Here is a 27,598-nt window from a genome sequence, read left to right as displayed (position 1 = left end):
CAAAGAGAATCTCAGTTAAATATATTTTTTAAGAAATCCAATGAAGAAATTCAACATTCTTAGGTTAAGCATCCTATTATAATTCTTAATTTGTTCCATTTTTTTATGGATCACATTTTTATCCTTAATAATCACAGAAACTGTCTCTTTAAGGCCTTTCACTTCACTCTGAATTTATTTAACTTGATTTAAAGATTCATTTTTCACCATATCCAAGTTTTGAGATAAATTTTCAATCTTCCCAGTCATTTCTGAGTAATTTCATGTACAGATTTCTCAACTGTGGCATCCAACTTTTGCAGAATCTTCCAAATCCCCTCCAGGGTAACCACTGGGGGAGTAATTAAATATCTAACTGCTTCCTTACTCATAGCATAGAAAAATGATTCATTGGGCCTTCCGTCCTCACAATCCACAACAATAGTGACCTCATCCATCCCTGCTTCGGACTCAGGTCAGCCCCGTGCCTGTGCTGGACTTGGCAGAATGATAGCAGCTGGAGGGGACAGAGTAGTATCATGTCTCATAAGGGAGAGTGGCTCTCCTTCACTACCCTCTACTGCAGGACCCCTCTGACTCGGCATCTTCGGGTTATGTCCAACTGCGAATCAGTCGAGGGTGGATTGAACAGGTGACAAAGTGCGGGCCAGAGAAGACAATCCCCTTTCTCTTTGCATGAGGTATTTTCAGAGAGAAATACTCAAGATAAACTTTCAATTTCACCTCTCTCACAGACAGATGCCGTCAGCAGTCAAGCCGCCATATTGGCCCCTCCCCCCTTGTGCTTATTTCTTATTTTATTTTCCTCTCTTGCTATGAAGTTCTAATTTTCTTTTTTTCATTCACTCTAATTTTGTGCTCTATTTTCCCTTTTCTTTTAAGTGGGTGACATGGATGAAAGCTAAATCAGTAAAAACAAGGAAAGCTTAGACATAAAGTTAAATCCTATTATTACTACATGAGGTTTCTTCTAGCTTCAGTTGTTCTCTTAAGATCAATCTCTGATGTAAACCAGCGGTTCTCACCCCTGTTCTCAGGGCATATACAGCCAGTAGTTAAGATATCCACAATGAATATGCATGAGATAAATTTACATAAATGGAGGTAGTGTTGGGTTAAATTATTTTGACAAATGTTTCAAATCAAAAACACTAAGTACAAAATAAATTTGAAGATTGGAGGGTGGCCAATATTATGCCGATTTTTTTTTTTTTAAGTCCTATTGGTTTTAAGAGTATTTCCCTGTAACTTCATCGAGTGTCCCCTAGTCTTTGTAATTTTTGACGGAGTGAAAAATCAATCCACTTGTTCTACTCCACCCAAGATTTTGTAGACTTCAATCATATCTCCCCTCAGCTGTCTCTTTTCCAAGCTGAAGAGCCATAACCATTTTAGTCTTTCCTCAATTGAGAGGAGTAACATCTCCTTTACCATCTTGGACGCTCTTTAAACCTTTTCTAGCACCACTATATCTTTCTTGAGATAAGGAGACCAGAATGGAACACAATACTCCAAATGAGGTCGCACCATGGAGCGATACAGGGGCATTATGACATTCTTAGTTTTGTTAACCATATATTAGCATACAATGAAAGCAGTGCATGCAAATAAATCTCATGCATATTCATTGGGGAAATCCTGAAAACCTGACTGGATTGCGGCCCTCGAGGAGGGACTTTGACAACCCTGCCGTAGAGGAAAGGAGGGACTCGGGAGATATGATTCAGATGTTCAAATACTTGAAAGGTATTAACGTAGAACAAAATCTTTTCCAAAGAAAGGAAAATGGTAAAACCAGAGGGCATAAGAGGTTGCGGTGTTAGACACAAAAATATGCACTCCTGAGGAAGGTGGTGGAGAGGAAAACGGTGACAGAGTTCAAGAAAGTATGGGATGAACACAGAAGATCTCTAATCAGACAGAAAATAATGGTACATATTGAAGAACTAAGGCCAGTACTACTACTATTAATTATTTCTATAGTGCTACCAGACGCACGCAGTGCTGCACAGAGTCACAAAGAGTACGAAAACAGTCCCTGCTCGAAAGAGCTTACAAACAGGCAAAACAGACAAACAGGATGTCATGGACATAGTCAAGGGGAATGGTTAATCAGCAGGCTGGGTTGGAGAGCAGAGGAGTAGGGTTAAGGATTGAAAGCTATATTAAAAAGGTGGGTTTTCAGTCTGCTTTTAAACAAGGGAAGGGGCTTGCTGGACAAACTCGGGTAATTTATTCCAGGCATAGGGGCAGCTAGATGAAAAGAACAAAGTCTGGAATTGGCAGTGGAGGAGAAGGGTACAGCTAAGAGTGACTTATCTGAGGAACGGAGTTCTCTGGGAGGTGTATAAGGAGAGAGAAGCGAGGAGAGATATTGAGAGGCAGCACAATGAACACACTTGTAGGTCAGCAACAAGATCTTGAACTGTATGCGATGGCAGATAGGGAGCCAGTGATGTAATTTAAGGAGAGGGGTGACTTGAGTGTAGCGATGTTGGTAGAAGATGAGTCGCGCAGCAGAGTTTTGCACAGATTGCAAGGGGGAGAGGTGACACTGAGGGTTACCAGTTAGGAGTAGATTGAGTAATCTAAGCGTGAGGTTACAAGAGTTTAAACAAGGGTCCGGGTAGTGTGCTCAGAGAGGAAGGGGCGAATTTTGGTGATATTGAAGAGATAGAAGTGAAATGTCTTAGCAGCTTGTTGGATATGTGTAGAAAATGAGAGGTCAGAATCGAAGACCACTCCAAGGTTGCGAGCAGAGGAGACTGGAACAATGACAGTATTATTTACAGAGATGGAGAAAGGAGGAGGAGGAGCAGAGGGTTTAGGAGGAAAGAGGAGCAGCTCAGTCTTGGACATATTTAGTTTCAGATGGCGGCAGGACATCCAGGGAGCAATGTCAGCCAAACAAGCAGAGACTGGGCAGACTTGCACGGTCTGTGTCATGTATATGGCCATTCAGTTGAAGATGGGCTTGGATGGTTTAGATGAACTGGAGTGAGCTTCGATGGAGACTCCAGTAGATGCACAATACCAGGCAGAACTCTGGGTTTCTGGCCCAGAAATATCTTAAGAAAAAGAACAATTTTAATTAAATCATTAAATTATAAAGTGTAGGTGGGGTAGGAAACTGAGGGTAGGGGTGAAGGGCCACTACTCAGACTGGAGGAAGGTTACGAGTGGTGTTCCGCAGGGCTCGGTGCTCGGGCTGCTGCTATTTAATATATTCATAAATGATCTAGAAACAGGAACGAAGAGTGAGATAATAAAATTTGCGGACGGCACCAAACTATTTAGTGGAGCTCGGACAAAGGAGGACTGCGAAAAATTGCAAAGGGACTTGGACAAATTAGGGGAATGGGCAGAGAGATGGCAGATGAAGTTCAATGTTGAGAAGTGTAAAGTATTGCATGTGGGAATCAGAAACCCGAGGTACAGCTATACGATGGGAGGGATGTTATTGAATGAGAGTACCCAAGAAAGGGACTTGGGGTAATGGTGGACATGACAATGAAGCCGACGGCACAGTGCGCAGCGGCCGCTAAGAAAGCGAATAGAATGCTAGGTATAATCAAGAAGGGTATTACAACAAGAACGAAAGAAGTTATCCTGTCGCTGTACCGGGCAATGGTGCGTCCGCATCTTGAGTACTGCGTCCAGTATTGGTCACCATACCTTAAGAAGGATATGGCATTACTCGAGACAGTTCAGAGGAGAGCGACACGACTGATTAAGGGGATGGAAAGCCTTTCATACGCTGAGAGATTGGAGAAACTGGGTCTCTTTTCCCTGGAGAAGAGAAAACTTAGAGGGCATATGATAGAGACTTACAAGATCATGAATGGCATAGAGAGAGTAGAGAGGGACAGATGCTTCAAACTTTCAGAAAATAAAAAAACAAGAGGGCATTTGGAAAAGTTGAAAGGGGACAGATTCAAAACGAATGCTAGGAAGTTCTTCTTTACCCAACGTGTGGTGGACACCTGGAATGCGCTTCCAGAGGACGTTATAGGGCAGCGTACGGTACTGGGGTTTAAGAAAGGACAATTTCCTGCTGGAAAGGGGATAGAGGGGTATAGATAGAGGATTACTGCACAGGTCCTGGACCTGGTGGGCTGCCGCGTGAGCGGACTGCTGGTCGCGATGGACCTCAGGTCTGACCCAGCGGAGGCATTTCATATGTTCTTATGTTATGTATGTTTGGGCAGACTGAATGGACCATTCGTTTCCCATTCATTTCTTTATCTGCCGTCATTTACTATGTTACTGTAGCAGGTGTTCTCTGAGCACAGTTGATAAATATTCTAACAATTGGCCTACCTCCTCTACTTGGCTTTTTAGCTTTGTTATTGAATTGATGTTCCTGTGAGCCATTGTTGGGCAGAAAGTCACCAACACACACGCATTACAGGCACTGCCTCAAAAAATGTAAAGTGACTGTGCACTTGGTATGTGTCTATATTGGGTTCCATGGATAATCTCACCCACTTGTGAGAATATATAACTGTTGTCTTTGGAGAACACCTGCTACAAGTAAGTAACTTTGCTTTATCTCCCCTTTGCCACCTTTCTTCTAAAATGTACATATTGAAATCTTTGTCTGTTCCCATATGCTTTATGATGAAGATCAATAACTATTTTAGTAGCTGACCTCTGCACCAAATCCATCCAATCAGGGCCGCCATCAGAAATTTCTGGGCCCCTTACTGAGCAATCCTATTGGGCCCCCCCACGCACCCCTTCCCCCCCACTTTTGTCCGGGCGGGTGCTATCAGGAAATCGGCAGGGGACAAAAAAAAGTATGACAGGAGTGTTTATTGTTTATTGTTGTGCACAGCAGAAGCATAATACAGGAATTTGTGCTATGGTGGCCTAGGACCAATGTTACCTCTAAGGATTGATGAGGTGTGTGCAAAAAAAAAAATATGCATGAGCGACAAGTTACATACTCCACAAATTTATGAGCAGGCGTGGAGGATGCATTTTTAAACAAATGTAGTTTATCCTTGTACTCCTTATGTAATTTTAATCATCTATGGATATGTTTGTATGTTTATTGTTCAAATGGTTTTATTTATTTCCCCAAATTTATTTTTGTTATACGCATTGAAAATATTTGATATTGCGTTTAAATCAAAATCTCAATAAACTTGAAACTTGAAACGAGTGCCCGTGAGATTGTGGGATGGTTAAATACTCAATGCTTAGAAAAATAACAATTTACTTAAAGTTTTTGCTACGCCAGCTTTCTGGTATCTTTACATACAGTGGCGTACCTAGCATATGTAGAACAACACTTTCAATTGGAGACTAATGTGGTCATAAGATGTTATGGTAATAAAGTTTTGCAGAAACTATGTGGAGCAGGTGACAACTCTAAATTCACTCAAAAAGAAGGAAAAAGCCTCAGAAAAGGCCCTCCCACCGCCACAAAGGTGGATATAAAGGTGGTTAGACGGTAACCTCACAGGCAAAACCTTCGTTTAGAAATGAGCATTTGAGCAGAAAAACTATGCTTCACATATGCAAAAACTAGATAGAGGAAAAACCACTTATCTTAAACTGATCAGCACACCGACGGAGCCATCCAAAGCCATCTTCTGGACTCTTTCGAAGCGTTTGTTTTCGCTCTCTTAAGACTGATCGGTCGGGTCACACCCTGATGTAGCCTGTCGGTGAAACACTGGCCTCCGTCGGTATGCCGATCAGTTTAAGATAAGTGGTTTTTCCTCTATCTAGTTTTTGCATATGTGAAGCATAGTTTTTCTGCTCAAATGCTCATTTCTAAACGAAGGTTTTGTCTGTGAGGTTACCGTCTAACCACCTTTATATCCACCTTTGTGGCGGTGGGAGGGCCTTTTCTGAGGCTTTTTCCTTCTTTTTGAGTGAATTTAGAGTTGTCACCTGCTCCACATAGTTTCTGCAAAACTTTATTACCATAACATCTTATGACCACATTAGTCTCCAATTGAAAGTGTTGTTCTACATACATTGGTTTTCAACACATCTGTGTTTTTGTAGGTACCTAGCATATGTAACACCTGGGGCCCATCATTTTTTGGCACCCCCCCCCCCCCATCTGTAAGAAAAACATGATTTTTAGTAACAAACCACACGTCACACATGAGTACCTAGGAAAAGGCAGCATCTTACATATTGCATAAGAACATAAGAAGTTGCCTCCACTGGGTCAGACCAGAGGTCCATCGCGCCCAGCAGTCCGCTCCTGCGGCGGCCCATCAGGTTCATGACCTGTGAAGTGGTTTCTGTCTAATCCTATAACCTACCTCTACTTCTATCTGTACCCCTCAAGCCCCTTTTCTTTTAAGAGCCTATCTAGACCCTCCTTGAACCCCTGCAGCGTGCTCTGGCCTATCACAGCCTCCGGGAGCGCGTTCCATGTGTCCACCACCCTCTGAGTGAAAAAGAACTTCCTAGCATTTGTTCTAAACTTGTCCTTTTTCAATTTCTCATAGTGTCCCCTTGTACTTGTGGCTCCCCACAGCCTGAAGAATTTGTCCCTATCTACCTTCTCTATGCCCTTCATGCAGTGAGCAGTACATCAATACACCCATTGTAAAACTAAACAAGCCAGACCAGCACAGATCAATCCTAACAGAAAACCATGTCTTTCGAACACACAGAACACAGAAAACACCTTCGGCTAGTATGGAATATGTCATCACAAACTAACCCCTCCCCCTTTTACAAAACTGTAGTGTGGATTTTAGCCACAGTGGTAACAGCCCTGACGCTCATAGAATTCTGAGCATCAGAGCTGCTACCACCATGGCTGGTGCTAAAAAACGCTCCACAGTTTTGTAAAAGGGGGGATAAAATAGAAATACACAGCTTCAACGCTCTAGCTCAGAGGTGCCCAAACTTTTTGGGCTTGCGAGCTACTTTAAAATGACCAAGTAAAAATGATCTACCAACAATAAAATTAAAAAACACAAAGCACACTTTACGCTGAGAAAATGTTAATTATCATTCCTATTCTGGGGTTTTTTCAGAGGTCAAGGCATTGTCACCTCAGTAACAACCATACAAAAATAGACAAATGTACCCCCATCCTTTTTATTAAACCACAATAGCAGTTTTTAGCGCAGGGAACTGTGCTAAATGCCCAGCGCTGCTCTCGACGCTCATAGGCTCCCTGCGCTAAACACTATTGCGATTTAGTAAAAGGGGGCCATAGTGCAAAATATAGACAGCATATATAAATTCAGACACATTATGATCACTAAATTTAAAATAAAATCATTTTTCCTACCTTGTCTGGTGATTTCATGAGTCTCTGGTTGCACTTTCTTCTTCTGACTGTGCATCCAATCTTTCTTCCCTTCTTTCAGCCTGTATGCTTCCTCTCCTCCAGACCTCATTCCCTCCCCTAACTTTTTCTTCCTCTCTCCTTGCCCTTTCTTTCTTTTTTTTCCTCTTGATGCCCCCTTTCTTTTTTTCTGTTTCCCTTCTGTCTCCCTACCCTCCACAAAGCCACTGCTGCCACCATCGGGGGAAACAGGCCCCAAAGCCACTGCCGCAACCATCGGGGGAAACAGGCCCCAAAGCCACCGCCGCGGCTGCCCCAAGCTCTCTCTGCTTCCCACCGGGCCAACCAGCATTACCCCGACGTCAATTCTGCCGTCGGAGAGGAAGTTCCGCCCAGCCAGGCAGCGATTGGCTGGCCCGAACTTTCTCTCCGACAGCAGCCTTAGAGCGGATGCACAGCCGTGGCGGACCGCCCCCCCCCCTTGGTAGGACACTGAAGACGTGGCAGCGGCTCCTTTCACGAATCCCCACCTGCGTCGGAAGTCCGATGCAGTCGGGGATCTTGAGAGGAGCCGCCGCTGCATCTTTTAACTTTAAAAGATGCCGCTGCCGCTTCCTCTCACCTCCTCCCGCCCTCGAGTGAGTGACAGAGGAAAGCGTATGAGCGACGCCACTGAAAATAGTGAGCGATCGCTCATGCGCTCACCTTAGAGGGAACACTGCTTAGGACCCTGGGGGAGCCCGGGCCCCCTGTCAGCTCCAGGCCCCTGAATGCAGGACTGGTAGTACTGCCCTGATGGCGGCCCTGCATCCAATTATATCTTTTTGCAGGTGTGGTCTCCAGAATTGTACACAGTACTCTAAATGGCATCTCTCTACAGACTTATACAAAGGCATTATCACCTCCTTTTTCCCGTGGCCATTCATTTCCCATTGCACCCAAACATCCTTTTCTACCTGTTTGACCTTCACTGCATTATCTATTCCTGGGAGTAGAATGAGAACCTTTCTTGCTTTCTCATGCCCTGACAGTTCCTGCATTATTGTTCCTTCCAGTGCAGTAGTGTGTCATTCTGGACAAGTGGGTTGTTTCCCCATGGCCACGAGCCATATGCAGAAGGAATCCACTCTGGATTTTTTCTGTGATCCTCCTATTTCACTAGGAGCTCTGACACCTGCAGTTTTTTTCTTTTGAGCACGAGTGTTTCTGTTCTGCTCTCCCTTTTTCTTATTTTACTAGTCTTTAAACCCGTTACATTAACGGGTGCTAGAATAGATGTGTCTGTCTGTCTGTCTGTGTTTCTTTATCTCTCTCTCCTTGGCCGCTGTCTGTATCCTTCTGTCTCCCCCCCCCCCCGAGCACAGCTGTTTGCCCCCAGGACACACCTCCCCCCCAAAGCAGCCCCCTTTCCCTCTCCCTAACTGTCTCTCCATGGCCCTCTTCTGTCTTCCCCTCCCCCCCGAGCAAAGCTGATGTCCCCAGCACACCTCTCCCTATCTCTCCATGGCCCCTTCTGTCTCCCCCCAGCACACACCTCCCCCCCAAAGTAGCCCCCTTTCCCTCTCCCTATCTCTCCATGGCCCTTTCTGTCTCCTCCCAGAGCAAAGCTGGCCCCAGCACACCTCCCCCCCAAAGCAGCCCCCTTTCTCTCTCCCTCTCCATGGCCCCTTCTGTCTACCCCCAGCACATCCCTCCCCCCAAAGCAGCCCCCTTTCCCTTTCCCTCTCCCCCTGGCTCCCAGTATTGATCCCCTTCTTACCCTCCCCTCCATCCTGGCGTCTTCTGGTCTGCTCCTCTTCAAAGCAGCCTGCGATCTTGGTGACCGGCTTTAGCGAACCTAGCAGGCCGCTCTCCAACTCGGTAGCACGTTCCCTCTGACGCGATCTCATGCATCAGAGGGAGCATGCTACTGAGGTTGGAGAGCGGCCTGCGAGGTTCTTTAAAGCCAGCCACGATAGCAGGCTGCTCTGAAGAGGAGGACTAGCGGCGGCGGCGCAAGTGAGGTGACATGGCGAGGACGCGAGCAGGCATCGAGTGAGAGGCAGCGGCGAGTGAGGGCGGGCGGTGATGCGCCGAGGACAGGGAGAGAGCACAGTTGCGCGCCTTCAGCCCCCTCATGCGCCGTGAGGTTAGAATGTTGCCACAGAAGCATACCTCATGGCACCACACCTCACGAATTTTCGAGAGCGCATGCACGCTCTAGCGTTTTATTATTAATGATTTGGTATTTTTGACTTTTATTCAGAGCTTTCAGTGCTCTGAGCTTTCACCTTGGTTTCAGCTCTGCCTATGTAGAGAAGAAGCAGACTCTGGTCTGCAGCTGACAAGCCGATCCCTTGTGGTACCTGTTAGCCAGCCTGCATAAGTATTTTTGAAACTTGGGGCCGTCCCCGCTTTAATCTCTCACCTACTGCATAGCAGGGGTTTGAGCGCAGGCCAATAGGCATCCATTGGAGGCTCAGCAATGTCTCGCAGGGTACCGGCTACTTTTTTGTCTCCCCCTTCTATTAGCGCATCCTTCAGTCTACGGGAGTGGGAGATATTTTCAAACATCGTTTCTGACTGGCAGTCTGAAGATTAGCGTTGAAGAGGAATTTCTAGCATGAGGCAGGCTACAACATATTGTCAGCACAGGACACAGCACAGGTGATTCTGGGGGAGGAGGGGAGGAAGTTGAAAATTAGCTTTTAGAGGGTTTCTGTATGTTCCTCTTCCTTCTCCAATCCTGAAAAATCCTAAATTCCCTTTTTTTTTTTTTTTTTACCTTATTTAGTGGTTTATTATAGTGTTTTTAGGCATGAAAATCTTGACAGTGGCCATCTTAGATTTTTAGGAATCTTTTTTTCAAAGAGTTCCCTGCATTTCCAAAACTTCAAATTCTGCCTCAAAACTGGTTGGGATGGAGTGTTTGGGCTCTTCTACCTCAAATTCATGCCAGGATTTCACAAATTCGTCATACACTATGTTTCTATGTTTCTATGTGCTGTGTGGCACAGACAGGAGAGGCAGGAGCAGCCAGCTTAACCTCTCTGCGTACCAAAATGACAAAAAGGGTGACCAGCCCACTGGGCCGGCATTTTCAGATTTTGTGACCTGGAAATGGTGACCATTCCAAGAGTAAGGATACGGATGCGCCACAGCCAAAGAAATGCAAAGTAGAGTCATCAGTAGGTGACTCCATGCTCCCTGGTCCTGATGCCTTCTCAGACATCTTGAAGTTTTTATGGAAAGATTTTCATGAGAGCCGTACTCCTGCGCAGTCCTGCAGTGCCTCAGACCTGCCTCGTTGAGGCACAGCCTCCCAAGGCACATTTTCTTCACTGTCTGCCACTGTTCAGGTCTCTGGAGTTCTCAGCTGCAGAAACCAGCGTCCTATACAGAATCCAGCCCTTTGAGTGTACAGTATTTTTCTCTTTTGTTAACTACACTGAACTGAAAGGTATTGTGATATATAAATACATTTTTATGTTATGTTTATATTGTTTTAAAGTTAAACAAAGAGATAAGCACAATTAGTCTTTCAATCAGTTGTACAAACCCCAGGTCCACATAAGCAGCCAGCTGACACTAAAGCTTGCCTCCACTTAGGTATAAATGCCTTCTAGATTTTTTTTTTTAAGTATGCATTTATTGCCACTGTAGATTTGGAAAAACACACATACGTTTTGGTCCTAGTTAAACCAAAACCATGCCTATAACATGCTTTCTCAAAGCTATGCACTGCAGAACTATACTATTTATATATGTAAATAATTATATTTATATATGTATTGTAAATCATCTTGAACCTGTTTAGACATAGCGCAACTCAGAAATCCTAGATTAGATTAGATAAATATGCAAGCATTCTAAAATGACCTCCTAAATATCTGTATCTTTGAACATAGGCAAACAATATCAATCCACTGCAACGCAGTCGTAAACGGCGCCGCAATATAAAGCCTAAGCCCCAAGTCTTTGAAATGGTGCCTCATACTGGAGTACTTTTGCCAGGGCAGAAAGTCAATGTTCAAGTCAAATTCATGCCCTTGGAAGAGGTAAGACTGGACAAATCTCTATACTATTTAGTTTAGCTTTTACATTATACTGAACTATTGAGGTGCTGAACTCTGGTTCTTAAGAAGGTAATATAACAGGTTACTTATGGGTCAAGGCTAAATAGGAGTCTGTTTAGCCTATGTTATAAAAACACAGAGGTGCCTATATGTCTTTATAAAATTCTAGGGGCAAAGTAGAAAAAAATCATGCTTACATTAAAGCATTAAAGCTGTAGATAATGTAGGCGTGCTGAAAAGCAGGGTTATGTTTATATATTTTTATTGTGGTAAACATCAGGAAAACTAGTATAATATGAAGATTTGTTGGGAGAGACACGTTCCACTGTGTATTGTATTCCATTTTGTATTTCCACTTTGTATTGGGTAGAAAATCTTTCAGATAGCTTCTCTCAATGGAGTTTGGGTTCTGAGCTTGAAAGCTTGATGAAGAGTGTAAAACCCTCTGTGGCATTTACCTTTATCTCCAAGCTTCACATGGTTATTCCTTGGGGATGTCTCCTGTTCAGTCAGTTAAACACTGGTCAAAAAACACTGCAGGGGTAATTAACTCAACTATAGTATTATTGTTGAGTGCACTATTAGAAGAAACAAGGTGTGAATGTCAACTTAAACTTTAATCAATATATAGAGAGACTTCACCTCCATATTCAATTTTGTATTCGTTTGTTGGTAACCTGACACAGTACCGAAACGTGGCACGTCGGAACCAGTTAGCTATTTAAGCTAAGTACCAACATTTTTCTACCTTATAATTGCGATAGTAGTCTCAACATAGCTGGATAAGCTAGCAAATAGCATACATTATAAACATGAGTTTTGGAGTGAAGCTTTATTGAACACTGCAATGATTGGTGGGTGAGGCGGAGAGATCAGCCTTCATGTCTCTGAGCAGAGCTCTATTGTATTCACCATTTGAGAAACAGTTTGATATGAAACTTTGTTTCTACATTTTTTGAGTGACTTTTGCATTAGTTATAGTTAAACACTGGTGGCAGTTGGTCTATTCTCATGTGTATTCCATGATGTCAAACATTTGAGAAGTTCTGGCCACAGCAGCAGACTTAAGTTACTGTCAGCATGTCTAAGGTAATGTTAAGGTCTTGTACAATCCCACTTTATTCCAGGACTAGTGGGTTAATTCCATCTACTTGCCAGGACTTGTAGAAAGCCTCATATTTCAGAAATTTAATCTCCACTCCTCTCATTTTAGCACTGTCCCCTCCAAAACCAATTTCTTTCCTACAAGCCAGGCTGTAGGAGCTTATTTTTTCTTTAAAGCTCAGTCTTTTCATTCACGGTTTTCGCCCTCGTGCTACAGAGGTTCCCTGTGGGGACAGCTCTGACTGCGGGAGATCGCAGACTTTTGGAAAAGTCTGCTTCCAGGGGGTTGGCTGCCCCCTACTACCAAAAACTCTATTGGCTGCCTCTGGAAGCAAGAGTGTTGTTCAAATTTGCCTGTCTGTGCTTCAAATCCATTCAAGGTTTGGCCCACATATAGGACTGTTCCACCAGGCTTACTCGCAGGGTACATATGTTTAGCCACCCAACATTAAAGGCCTGCCGATTCAAGAGATATCTGGGCAGGACCCTAGCTTTCCAGGCAGGCCAACAGAACGGTTGGCTGGGTAACATCATTAAGCACGCCTCATCCTATCTCAGCTTTAGAAAACTAGTTAAAACAAACCTGTTCAATCGATTTGTAACCAAGAACTCTTAATACCTTACCAAGTATGCTTCCAATATGTACTCGACGCCTCTACTCTGTGTCTATCACTCTGACTTACACCCACTCAACTTGTATCCACCCTTCTCCAATTGTACTCGATGATGTCATTGTAATTATTTTCACTGATTGTCCAGCTCTTCTTGTTGTAAACTGCCTTGAACTACCATGGCTTTGGCGGTATATAAGAATAAAATTATTATTATTATTAACTTTTCCACTTATTTTTGCCTGTCTTCCTCTTTCTGTGATCTTTTGTTGTTTATGAAAGCTAACCTCTTATTCCTTCCTTCTCAGCTACACTCCTCCCTTCTTATTTATGATTTCAGGATCCGCGGTTTTGCCTATTAGCTATTTTTTTTACCAGAACCCCCCCTAGTGAATCGACCTTACCTGAAGGTCTAGCAGGCAGGGCAGGAGTGATCTTCCTACACTTCTGCCTCTTGCAGAGCTGTCATCGAAAATGGCTGCTGTGAGTTCCCGTGGTCTCACGAGAGTACAGTGGGAACTCACGGCAGCCATTTTTGAAGATGGCTCTGCACAGGGCAGGAGTGTAGAAAGATTGCTTGTGCCACGCATCACTGCTAGACCACCAGGTAAGGTCCAGGAGGCGGGGGTGGGTCAGAGCTCTGTACTGCAAATTCTTGAAGATAGAAAGGTGAGGTGAGTAGAATAACTTCAAACCAGGCAAATCCTCACTCAACAGGAGAAGATACACAATAGAAGAACAGACCAACTTGTATCTTTCTTCTTATTTCTTTATTGAAATTTCTTCATTCATTGAAACATTCTTGCTCCAAGCAATACTGCCCGACGGGACCCGTTTCACCAACAATGGCTTTTTCAAGGGTTCCAGCAGGGAGCACTATATGGTATAAAATACACATATTACAATATAGAATAAACAAATTGTTGTACCATAATATCCTGAGAATTACTGTGTTTTAACTTTATACCTAGATAAAGACCATAATTAATTTATATGATTCGTCTATATATACATAAATGATACATGTTCTATTAATAAATTACTAAATTATTGTTTTACATGATTGTTATTTTACATAATTAATATTATACAAGTTAGTTATTTAATTATTTTACATATTCATCATGACTCAATAAATACCTTCAATGAAATCAATCTAAATAGTACTACATTATAAAATATAAGTAAATAATCTAATATATACTGTAAAATAAATAATTCATAGTAACCTATTGTCAATTAAATAATATAGAGAAATTAAATAGATACCTCTCTAATCATAAGTATTTAAATAATTCAATAATGTAATTATTAAATATTAAATATTAATATTCAAATATTGAATATTAAATTTTGAATTCTAAATATTGAAAACCTGAACCTTTATACATAGATAATAATATTATTATATTAAAATTATTTATATTAAATGTTAAATAAGAAATTAAGAAATTTAAGTATTCTATAAATGAGTGCCCCTACCAATTCATATAAATATACATCGTTTACAGTTCAATACATAAATTTTTATATAATGAATAGTAATAATAAACAATTGATTATAAACCTTTTATGACATATAAAAAGGAATTAAAATGAATAATTTTAATTTTTAAATAGATCAGTAAATAATTAATTAAACAATATCCATTAACTAATGAGAAAACACCTGTGTGTAACTATACAACTAGTAAGAATTTAATTAATTAGTTAACTTTGGTTAATTAATCAATAACATCATTAATTTATTTCTTCTAATCTCACAAACTAAAATATTTACTGGTGAAGGCTAATATCAGAATAAATTATTTAATATCAAAATAGAATACCTAATATAAACTTTAAAAATTCAAATTATCCATTTATTATCTCTAATTAATTAATAAATAATAAATAATATCCTTAGTTTATTTCTTCTAATCTCACAAACCAAAATATTAACTAATGAAACCTAATATCAAGATAAATTATTTAATATCAGAATAAATTATTCTCTGAAAATGCAGATAATCCAGAAATTATTGATCCATTAAACGTTAACAGGTTAAAAAATCAAACTTTATTATTTATAATCAGAGCTTATCTCAACACCTTAATTTTATACCTTAATTTTATACTAACTGCTGGATCATGTGATATACGTTTGTCCTGAAAATTATACTTGCTTGTCTCGTTAGAGGATCAGCATTTATATATATAAAGCTAATTAAATATTTTATAGAGGGTAACTTTCAGTATTGGTTAAAAACTTCCTAATCAAACGCTAAACCTTGCGTCTAATTTAAAAGCCAGCATTTACAATGACAGTTGTTTAACTACAAGGTAAAATCCTTTCATAAATAGCCAAAGTGAATCATAAAGGCAAGTTTACACATTAATGAAGAACTCGGTAAAGCACAAAGCTCACCTCTGATTTTAGAAAACAGACTAAGTAATTAGTCCAGCTTAATAAAAGCTAATTAGATTCCTTATAGAGGGTAACTTTCAGTATTGGTTAAAGACCTCCTAATCAAACGCTAAAACTTGTGTCTACTTTAAAAACATGTGTTTAACTACAAGGTGAAATCCTTTCATAAACAGCCAAAGTGAATCATACAGGCACGTTTAAACATTCGTAAAAAACTCAATAGAGCGCAAAACTCACATCCGATTTAGAAAACAGACCGGGTGAATAATCAAGCTTAGTTGAAAGGGCATGTTCTTTTAACACTCACAAAGGAGCGATAATACATCTTACCTCTATTATAGACATTTAAACAAATCTCGAACAGTTAAACTACATCAATTAATCTACTTGATAATGCTGTTAAAGTTACCAACCTCATTTTGGCTTCCTCATACTTTCAGGGCAGGAGCGTATAGCGGCCATATTGTTCGAGTTTATATAAGCACAAGCGCATGCGCTGATTCATGCAGAAACACCATGTGGTGTGTATATCGTTATCAGCGCATGCATTTGCTATGGAAATTAAAAACATGGAGTGGCAATCATACTCTATTTAGACTACCCCAACAGTTGTAACAAAATCAAAATAAATTATGAACAAGCTATTCTCAGATTAAGGTTTTGCAAGGAGGGATGGATGGTAATAATATCCCAAAATTTGTGTAGAATACGTTTTTAATTGATACCTTGAATTCAATACGAGCTAGCATGTATTATCGCTCCTTTGTGAGTGTTAAAAGAACATGCCCTTTCAACTAAGCTTGATTATTCACCCGGTCTGTTTTCTAAATCGGATGTGAGTTTTGCGCTCTATTGAGTTTTTTACGAATGTTTAAACGTGCCTGTATGATTCACTTTGGCTGTTTATGAAAGGATTTCACCTTGTAGTTAAACACATGTTTTTAAAGTAGACACATGTTTTAGCGTTTGATTAGGAGGTCTTTAACCAATACTGAAAGTTACCCTCTATAAGGAATCTAATTAGCTTTTATTAAGCTGGACTAATTACTTAGTCTGTTTTCTAAAATCAGAGGTGAGCTTTGTGCTTTACCGAGTTCTTCATTAATGTGTAAACTTGCCTTTATGATTCACTTTGGCTATTTATGAAAGGATTTTACCTTGTAGTTAAACAACTGTCATTGTAAATGCTGGCTTTTAAATTAGACGCAAGGTTTAGCGTTTGATTAGGAAGTTTTTAACCAATACTGAAAGTTACCCTCTATAAAATATTTAATTAGCTTTATATATATAAATGCTGATCCTCTAACGAGACAAGCAAGTATAATTTTCAGGACAAACGTATATCACATGATCCAGCAGTTAGTATAAAATTAAGGTATAAAATTAAGGTGTTGAGATAAGCTCTGATTATAAATAATAAAGTTTGATTTTTTAACCTGTTAATGTTTAATGGATCAATAATTTCTGGATTATCTGCATTTTCAGAGAATAATTTATTCTGATATTAAATAATTTATCTTGATATTAGGTTTCATTAGTTAATATTTTGGTTTGTGAGATTAGAAGAAATAAACTAAGGATATTATTTATTATTTATTAATTAATTAGAGATAATAAATGGATAATTTGAATTTTTAAAGTTTATATTAGGTATTCTATTTTGATATTAAATAATTTATTCTGATATTAGCCTTCACCAGTAAATATTTTAGTTTGTGAGATTAGAAGAAATAAATTAATGATGTTATTGATTAATTAACCAAAGTTAACTAATTAATTAAATTCTTACTAGTTGTATAGTTACACACAGGTGTTTTCTCATTAGTTAATGGATATTGTTTAATTAATTATTTACTGATCTATTTAAAAATTAAAATTATTCATTTTAATTCCTTTTTATATGTCATAAAAGGTTTATAATCAATTGTTTATTATTACTATTCATTATATAAAAATTTATGTATTGAATTGTAAACGATGTATATTTATATGAATTGGTAGGGGCACTCATTTATAGAATATTTAAATTTCTTAATTTCTTAATTTCTTATTTAACATTTAATATAAATAATTTTAATATAATAATATTATTATCTATGTGTAAACATTCAGGTTTTCAATATTTAGAATTCAAAATTTAATATTCAATATTTAAATATTAATATTTAATAATTACATTATTGAATTATTTAAATACTTATGATTAGAGAGGTATCTATTCAATTTCTCTATATTATTTAATTGACAATAGGTTACTATGAATTCTTTATTTTACAGTATAATTAGATTATTTACTTATATTTTATAATGTAGTACTATTTAGATTGATTTCATTGAAGGTATTTATTGAGTCATGATGAATATGTAAAATAATTAAATAACTAACTTGTATAATATTAATTATGTAAAATAACAATCATGTAAAACAATAATTTAGTAATTTATTATAGAACATGTATCATTTATGTATATATAGACGAATCATATAAATTAATTATGGTCTTTATCTAGGTATAAAGTTAAAACACAGTAATTCTCAGGATATTATGGTACAACAATTTGTTTATTCTATGTTTATTCTATATTGTAATATGTGTATTTTATACCATATAGTGCTCCCTGCTGGAACCCTTGAAAAAGCCATTGTTGGCGAAACGGGTCCCGTCGGGCGGTATTGCTTGGAGCAAGAATGTTTCAATGAATGAAGAAATTTCAATAAAGAAATAAGAAGAAAGATACAAGTTGGTCTGTTCTTCTATTGTGTATCTTTTCCTGTTGAGTGAGGATTTGCCTGGTTTGAAGTGGGTCAGAGCTCTCCCAAAAGTTATTTGTGAATTTTCAATATTTGCCTGCTGGCTTTGCCCCTAACCACTGCGAATATGGAGGGAGGAGGGAGGGAAGAGTGTACTACTTTTGAAAACTAAAGCGGCCTTCTTTTCCTCTTACTTTTACTTAATTGCCTCACAAAAAGATTTGTCGCCCTTACAATCGCTCTTTTCAGTTTTGCCCACTGCATTTCCACTCCTTCTAGACATTCCCATTCAAACAACAATTAATTGACGTATACCCCATCCGAACAAAGTTAGTTTTTTTTAAAGTCTAGAACCTTTGCTTTTGAATGAGCCCTCTCTATACCCATCTTAATATTAAACCGTACCATGCAGTGATCACTGAATGCCAGATGATCACCTACTGTAACATCAGAAACACTTTCTCCGTTTGTAAGCACTAAGTCCAGTATGACCCCATACCAACTGCTGAAATAGTTCTCCTTGTACAGAATCCTTGTAGAGAACAATCTGGGACAAGGGAGGCTAAAGCAGAGTATATAGCCAGATCTAAAGCGGTAAAAACAACAGTCAGAGAGGCCAAACTTCGAATAGAGGAAAATCTAGCAAAGAACATTGAGAAAGGAGACAAATCTTTCTTCAGGTATGTTAGCGACTGAAAAAGAAACACAGACGGGATAGTACGCCTTAGAAAACCAGAAGGGAATTACGTTGAATCAGATTCCGATAAAGCAGAACTTCTAAATGAATACTTCTGCTCAATCTTCACCTGCGAGGCACCGGGGTCAGGTCCACAGTTGAGGAAAAGGCAAAGCTCGGACGACCCATTCCGGAATTTCGAATTTACACCCAGCGATGTCTACCATGGATTATCAAAACTCAAGGTGAACAAGGCCATGGGATCGGACAATCTACACCCCAGGGTGCTCAAAGAGTTGTGTGCTGTCCTAGCAGAACCGTTATCTGTGCTCTTCAATCTCTCCCTAAGTACGGGAAGAGTACCCTTAGACTGGAAAACGGCCAACGTCATTCCACTGCACAAAAAGGGTTGCAGAACAGAAGCTGCAAATTACAGACCGGTGAGTCTCACATCGATAGTGTGTAAACTCATGGAGACACTAATTAAACATGAAATAGATATGATTCTGAGCAAAGAGAATCTATGGGATCTTCACCAACACGGATTTACCAAGGGTAGGTCCTGCCAATCCAATCTAATTAGTTTCTTTGATTGGGTCACCAGAAAACTGGATTTGGGAGAGTCCTTAGACATCGTGTACTTGGACTTCAGTAAAGCTTTTGATAGCGTTCCACACCGTAGGTTATTAAGCAAGATGAAATCACTGGGATTAGGAGAAACACTAACTGCATGGGTCAACGACTAGCTAAGTGGTAGACTTCAGAGGGTGGTGGTAAATGGCACCCTCTCCAAAACATCGGTAGTAGCCAGTGGAGTGCAGCAGGGTTCGGTGTTGGGCCCGATCCTTTTCAACATGTTCGTAGGAGGCCTGGCTCAGGGGCACAAAGGTAAAATAACATTATTCGCAGATGACGCCAAACTGTGTAACATAGTAGGTAATAGCACTTTGCCCGACGGTATGGCACAAGACTTACTCTTGTTGGAACGCTGGTCCTCGACTTGGCAACTTAACTTTAACGCTAAGAAATTTAAGGTCATGCACCTTGGTGCAGAAATTACACCCTAAATGGTGAGACCTTAGCAAGGACCACAGCAGAGCGCGATTTAGGAGTAATTATTAGTGAAGACCTGAAAGCTGCCAATCAAGTAGAGAAGGCTTCATCCAAAGCTAGACAAATGTTGGGCTGTATCCGTAGAAGTTTCGTCAGCCGGAAGCCCGAGGTCATTATGCCATTGTACAGAACCATGGTAAGACCTCATCTGAATACTGTGTGCAGTTCTGGAGGCCACACTACCGTAAAGATGTACTGAGAGTCGAGTCGGTTCAGCGTATGGCCACCAGGATGGTCTCAGGGCTCAAGGATCTCTCATATGATGAGAGGCTGAATAAATTGCGGCTGTACTTTCTCGAGGAACGCAGGGAGAGGGGAGACATGATTGAGACATTTAAGTATATTACCGGTCGTATCGAGGAGGAAGATGATATTTTCTTTCTTAAAGGACCCTCGGCCACAAGGGGGCATCCGCTAAAAATCAGGGGCGGGAAATTTCATGGCGACTTCAGGAAGCATTTCTTCACCGAAAGAGTGGTTGATCATTGGAATAGACTTTCTGTGCAGGTTGTCAAGGTCAGCAGCGAGCCAGATTTTAAGAATAAATGGAATGCGCATGTGGGATCTCTAAGAGGGTAATAGTGGGGGGAGAGTCATCGGAATAGGCAGACTCGATGACATATAGGATATCTGGGAGAATAAATTTAGGGAAGGGGATCTTTAGTGTGGGCAGACTAGATGGGCTATGGCCCTTTTCTGCCGTCATTTTTCTATGTTTCTAACCCTAGAAGATCCTGCAATAAGGATACCCGAATCAACATCCGGCATGCTAAAATCATATATTAGTAAGACTTCCCCTTTTTTAGAGAGATTCTGAATGTCTACTATTAAATCTCGATCTACTTCTTTCATCTGTGAAGGAGGCCTGTATATCACACCAATGTAAATATATTCACCATTTCTTCTTTACAAATTGATCCACAGTGCCTCTTCCTTGCCCTGCAGACCCTGCAATTGTCTGGCTTTAATATGATCTTTAGCATATAACACTACTCTCCCTGCTTTTCTTCCTACCTGAACAGATTATAGCCCGGTATAACTATATCCCAGTCATGGTTCTCCATGAACCATGTCTCCATGATCGCCACTATATCCAACTTTTCTTCTTCCATCACAGCTCCTAGATCCAGAATCTTGTTTCCCATACTTCGAGCATTAGTATATACTGATTTCAAGACATTGCCCCCTTTTCCCATCTGTGTAGAGGTATTCAGTGATATACTTACCTGAGGGCTTATACTCACCCGGGAGCTTTGATCACCCTGCCCCATCACTTCTAGTTTAAAGCCCTCTTCAGTAGATTATCCAGTCTGCTGGCAAAGACACTTCTTCCCTTCTTTGATAGATGCATAGCAGTCCTGCTCAGCAGCCCTTGGAAAATCATCCCATGGTCCAGGAAGCCAAAATGCTCTCGACAACACCATCCAGGTAGCCATGCACTCATCGCCAGGATGCAAGCTTCTCTGCCCTGGCCTTTACCCTTGACAGGGAAGATGGACGAGAATACCACCTGCACACCTGACTGCTTCATCTTCTGTCCCAGAGCCACAAAGTCACCTCTGACACGTTCACAGGGGTATCTGGCAGCATCATTAGAGTTCATCTCAGTGCTACCAATGCTTTCCACAGATCAGCTGATGGAAAACCTCACTGCTCATCCCCTCATATGTAGAAGTACGCCTCAGGAAACTGGGACTGTTCACACTCGAGAGGACAAGACTGAGAGGCGATTTGATAGAGACTTTAAAAATATTAAAAGGATTTGATGAAATAGACCAAGAAGCAGCATTACTAACATTTTCAGATGTGACATGAACAAGAAGTCACAGCCTGAAACTGGGTGGCAGCAGGTTCAGGACGAATGCCAGGAAGTTCTGTTTCTCACAACGAGTGGTGGGCGCTTGGAATTCTCTTCCTGAGGATGTTGTGGCGGAGACTACTCTTCGGGGGTTCAAACACAAGTTGGATATCATACACAAGTTGCAAATCATATTGAGGGATACGGTAATTTCAGGTTTTCATAATAGAGAACCTAAATGGGCCGCCGCGTGAGCGGATCGCCGGACTTGATGGATCTCGGTCTGATCCGGTGAAGGCATTTCTTATGTTATGTTCTTATGTTCTTAGATTTATGAAAGGACTTTTCAATGACAAACCACCTCTCGGACCTCCTCCAGTGGTTTGAGATTTTAATGTAATTCTTTTTAAACTAATGAAGCCTCCTTTTGAACCAATGTCTTCAGCTCATCTGAAATATCTCATTTAGAAAGTGGTCTTCCTTATATCTCTCACATCTGCTCATCGCGTGGGCGAGCTCCAGGCATTGGTGGCAGACCCACCTTTTACAATGTTTCACCATGATAAAGTGGCCCTTTGTACATATCCAAGGTTCCTCCCAAAAGTAGTCACTGAATTTCATCTCAATCAGTCTATTGTGCTACCAGTGTTTTTCCCAAGCCTCACTCTCATGCTGGAGAAGCAGCTCTTCACACCCTGGACTTCAAATGAGCATTGGCCTACTACTTGCAAATGACTCAATTTCACAGATCATCTCCTCAATTGTTTGTCTATTTTGATACTAACAACTTGGGCTGACCTGTATCCGAGATAACTATTTGTTCATGGTTGGTGGCTTGTATCACCTGCTGTTATGCTCAGGCTGGGCTGCATCTGGAGAGTCATGTCACAGCGCACAAAGTCCGAGCTATGACAGCTTGCTTCTTTTGCTTTCCTTCGTTCCACTCCTATTGATGAAATCTATAAAGCTGCTACTTAGTCCTCGGTTCATACTCCCACATCTCACTATTGTCTGGAATCTTATTCCAGATGGGATGATCACTTCGGTCATGCAGTATTACAAAATTTATTTTTTTTTAATGGCCAACACTCCCTCCATCCCATTCTAGTAAGCTAGGGAGTCCCACATGTGAGAATATGCTGCCTGCTTATCCTGGAATAAAACACAGTTACTTACAGTAACAGGTGTTATACAAGTTTATTAGGTTTTTATATACCGCCTATCAAGGTTATCTAAGCGGTTTTACAATCAGGTACTCAAGCATTTTCCCTATCTGTCCCGGCGGGCTCACAGTCTATTTAACGTACCTGGGGCTATGGAGGACTGAGTGACTTGCCCAGGGACAGCAGGCAGATATTCTCACAGCCCACCCTCCTCCCCTGGTTGGCTTCTTAGCTTGCTTACAGAACTGAGGTACCGCAAGCCTACGTTGGGCGGGAAGGCACATGCACGGTGTAGGCAATCACAAACTTTCTAAAAATCTTAACATCGCGATGCACTTTTAAAGTGTCTGTACCGGAGCCCCATGGATGACGTCATACACATGTGAGAATATCTGACTGCTGTCCCTGGATAACACCTGTTACAGTAAGTAACTGTGTTTTCTTGTAAATCCACACTTTATTCCGGGAACCCACCCTATGCTTTGCTGATTCGCTGATTGCCTGCCTTTCCAAGTACTGGTGAGCTGGATTTATGTTTCTTGACCAGCCTTTATAAGAGTGCTTTCAGAATGGGTTTGGCACTCAGTTTTGGGGGGTCCTTAGAGCGCCCTCCTTCTGACAGTGCAGGCTGTATCTCCTTCTAGCATTGTATCTTATCATTCTGATTTCAAATATTTACTGACCTGGTTTAATTATGTTTAATTGTTGCTGATTTGCATTTCATGATATGAGCAGATTAGACTTATTTGTCAGGCAGTGTCCCCCCGTATCTCTTGTCTTTGTCCTCTACAGATGTTCCTGGCTGCTTTATAACTGGTTGTAGAGGGGACAGTACTGAGGTGAGGGGGGTAGAGCTTAAGTCTCTGAAATATGAGGCTTTCTACAAGTCCTGGTGGGTAGACAGAATTAACCCACTAGTCCCGGAATAAAGTGTGGATTTACAAGAAAGAAGATTAGCAAAGGTAAGAACCTAATCTTTTATTGAGCCCCTATGGAGGTCTCAAAGGGCTTTGTTGGATGTGGTTGCTGTAGTTAGAAATTTGCCAGTTCTGAAGTGGGTAAAATGTAAGAGAGCCACAGTATGGGCTTGCTTTGTTTAGTCACTGGAGAGCTGCAGTCTCAAACTACATAGCTAGATTTTAGGACCAGCATGCCTGAGGTGAACTCTGGATAAATTCAGTCAAAGTCCCTGGGGAGCAATTGGGCACAGTTGGTCCTGTAACTCTATTTGTCCCTATATGTGTGTCTATCATAAGATAGTCCTAGAGCAGGCCAGTCCTCTAACTTCATATTGTAAGAGGAATTTGATGATCTGCCTATGTCTACTCCTGGTTCATAAGTTGGAGTGTGGGAAAGACTTCCATCCTTGGGATCAATATTCAGCTGTCAGTGATGAGCATTTTGCTCACTGCTGATAGCTTTATTTTCAGATATTCAAAGCTGGGACCTATAAGGGCTTCAGCTTTGAATATCTGGTTATTTTTAAGCCTTCTAACACATAGTCAGTTAAGTCGATATTCATCACTTAAGCAGCCTTGAGAACTGCATAAAAATAGGATAGCGTTGGATGCTATTATCGTCATTTAAGCAGCCAAGTGCTGACTCTGCCTCCAGAATGTGTCTAACATAGCCAGCTTTGTGATTGGTGCTAACTGTGATATTCAGTGGCTACCCTCAACCAAGCAATTTAACTGGTCATTGACCAGCTAAATCACTTTGAATATAGAGCCCTATGTTATACCAGCGTCTGTACTTAAGCTTTCAAGCTTTAGCCACAGACTGTAGTTTCTGCCATGCCACCCCTTTAAGGCTGGAATATAGCAGTGCTCTTATTGTATAGTTTTCTTCCCTCTCTCAAGCTGGTTATAGGAAGAGTAACAAGTGTTCTTTTTGGATTTGCCTGAAGGTTAAGAGTCTATATTGTTTCCCTACCACAGCATTGCTGTACAGGAGTATGTCTTCTGGGACTACAAGTATTTACATTATTTGCTATGTGGAAGGAGGGATACTAGAGCTCCATGTCTTCAATTCTACAGAGCATACTGTTTGAATTTGTTATATTTTCTCATGTCTCCAGGAACATGTTCCTCTTTATTCTTGGAGAAGTTTGCACTCATAAGAGCACAATAATACCTCCTGTTACCTGTCTGCCTTTTAATCTGAATTTCACAGGTCTAGATACCTGTTAATAGACAAACTCCATCCAATCTATTTGACTTGAAACCCTTCCTAGGTGAGAGACCTCTCAGAAAAGAATTCAGATAGCTCTGTGCGCATATCTTTGCTTTGTTCTTTGTCTGGAGTTTTTTTTATGAAAAAAAGGAGAGGTGTGCTTTTCAGTTGGATGCCTGAATATATATGCTTATTATAGAGATAGTTTCCCTAATGAAAAAAAGTCTTCATTTCTAGTGACTAGTGTTATGGCTTACTGAATTCCATATGAAAGGAGATTCTCTTTCTGCAGACCCTGATATTCTATAGTGGATGTTCACTAGATGCAGCAAGACCCAGACACTTATTTATAGAACTAAACTGCCACTGTAATTCTTCAGACACTGGCTTTTGACTTGCAGGTACATTTGTGCTTTTCCAGAAGTAATTAGACATACCAGTCAGCCTCTGGCCAGTCCAACCTTCCTTATTCTGAAGCACAAGTCTTTTTGTTTGTTTGTTTAAATCTTTATTGACTTTCCAAAGTTAACAAAAATGCAGTACAGTATCTACACAAACAACATCAATCATATATGCATTTATAATTAATCAAAATCCCCACAACAACAAAAAAAACCCACCCAACCAATACCTCGTAAGAGAATGAAACCATGACAGAAATATCCCTCTTCCACCCTCCCTCCCCCTGGGTGTGTGTACAATATACCAACAGGATCAAAGGAAAAACAATTACAACACATCCATAAAAGATATCAAAGGGCGCCAGATTAACTTAAATCTCTTAGTGTGACCCATTATATCTGCATTCATTTTTTCAAATCTATAAGTTAAACATAAACTTGCCCACCAAAAATTAAAGTTAAGGCGATCCCAATTCTTCCAGTTGCGAGTAACCATTTGTATGGCTACCCTAGTCATGAAAAGGAAAAGCCGCCCTCTATATCTGTCCAATGAGGGCATCAGATGTAACATCGTCCCACATATGACTGCTTCATATGTCAAAGGAATTGATGCCTCAAGTATAGCATTAAACTGTCCCCATATCGACTTTCAGAACTTGAGTATTAAAGGACAATAGAACAATAGATGATCCAGTGTCCCTATATCAAGATGACAATGCCAGCATCTATTAGGCTTAGAATTATCTAACTTTTGTAAATGAACAGGGGTCCAAAAAGTTCTATGCAACAAGAAAAACTATGTTTGTCTCATAGATGCTGATGCTGTACATCTCATCCTCCAAGTCCAAATTCGTGGCCATCGAAATGCAGAAATGTACTGTTTTATCTCAATGCTCCAAATGTCTCTAAGACTATTTTTTGGTTTCTTATTCAAAAATTCAGAAATTAATTTATACCACCAGGTGACCTGTTACCCCAACAAATCTGTCTGGAAGTATAGGACCTGAAAACTATAATAGTTTTTAAGATTCTGCCAATTCAGGGAACCCACTCTGAATGGCCTGCTTCAATTGCAACCATCCATAATTTTGAGATTTTGAAATTCCAAATGATTGTTGCAGCCATGAAAAATCCAGCAGTTTCCCATTAGACATAATATCTAATGTTTGAATGCCTGCCTGCATCCAATGCTTCCAGAAGATCCCAGACCCGCCTATTTGAACCTTGGAGTTTAACCATAAGGATTGATAAGTGGATTTCTCCACTGGAGCATCTGTTAATTTATTAATAAATTTCCCAGAACTTTTTGAGAATGCACCGGATTGGCTTTATTTAGAATGGCGTCTCTTGTTTCCCTTAAATTTGCTTCATGTGCCCAGTATTAGAATACTTAGAAGATATAAGGAGAACAGAATTTTATCAGATACATGGAAAACATTGAGATATATTAGCAATTTAACACCTATTCCAATAAGTAAATCTACAAATCAATCTTTATGGATTAATTCCAAGATTCAAATTAGCGGATCTAAAATCTTATGGAAAACCTGGATCATTGCAGGCATTGAACTCTAAATGATGTTATTTCAGATGGTAAACTGCTTGAATTTTCACAGCTGCAACATAGTTTATACTCTCCCCCACCAAAAAAGATGTAAAGGATTCCAATGCTCACATATTTCTTTGACTTTCTGCAATAAGATTTCTCATTTACCGTATTTTCACGCAGATAACGCGCACCCGTGTAAAACGCGCACACGGGTATAGCGCGCAGAAACCACAATTTTATGTACAAAAACTTTTGTATACCGCGCTCACGGGTATACCGCGCATGCTGCCCGACTGTCCTTTCGCCCGCCCCGACTCTCCTCTGGCCACCCCGACTCTCCTTTCGCCCTCCCCGACTCTCCGTGCGCTGTCCCGACTATCCGTTCACCCTCCCTGACTTTCCGTGCACTGATGCCCCCCCCGACGTACGATACATTCCCCCCCCGGCAGGAACACTCGCACCCCCACCCCGAAGGACCGCCGACTCCCCGACAATATCGGGCCAGAAGGGAGCCCAAACCCTCCTGG

The 27,598-nt window shown here is 40.6% G+C and overlaps 1 protein-coding gene across 6 annotated transcripts in view; it reads left to right on the top strand.

Moving 5' to 3' along the window:
- HYDIN (HYDIN axonemal central pair apparatus protein) overlaps positions 1-27,598 on the top strand; it is a 1,718,235-nt gene that overhangs the window by 840,152 nt on the left and 850,485 nt on the right. For all 6 annotated transcript variants that reach the window (XM_033943280.1, XM_033943278.1, XM_033943277.1 and 3 more), the window contains one exon: positions 11,158-11,307. In XM_033943280.1, coding sequence (XP_033799171.1) covers positions 11,158-11,307 — 150 coding nt within the window. The remainder of the gene's footprint in view (positions 1-11,157; positions 11,308-27,598) is intronic.

This window comes from Geotrypetes seraphini, chromosome 4, assembly GCF_902459505.1.
Source record: "Geotrypetes seraphini chromosome 4, aGeoSer1.1, whole genome shotgun sequence".
Lineage (NCBI taxonomy): Eukaryota > Metazoa > Chordata > Amphibia > Gymnophiona > Dermophiidae > Geotrypetes > Geotrypetes seraphini.
This window is presented reverse-complemented; position numbering and strand designations above follow the sequence as displayed.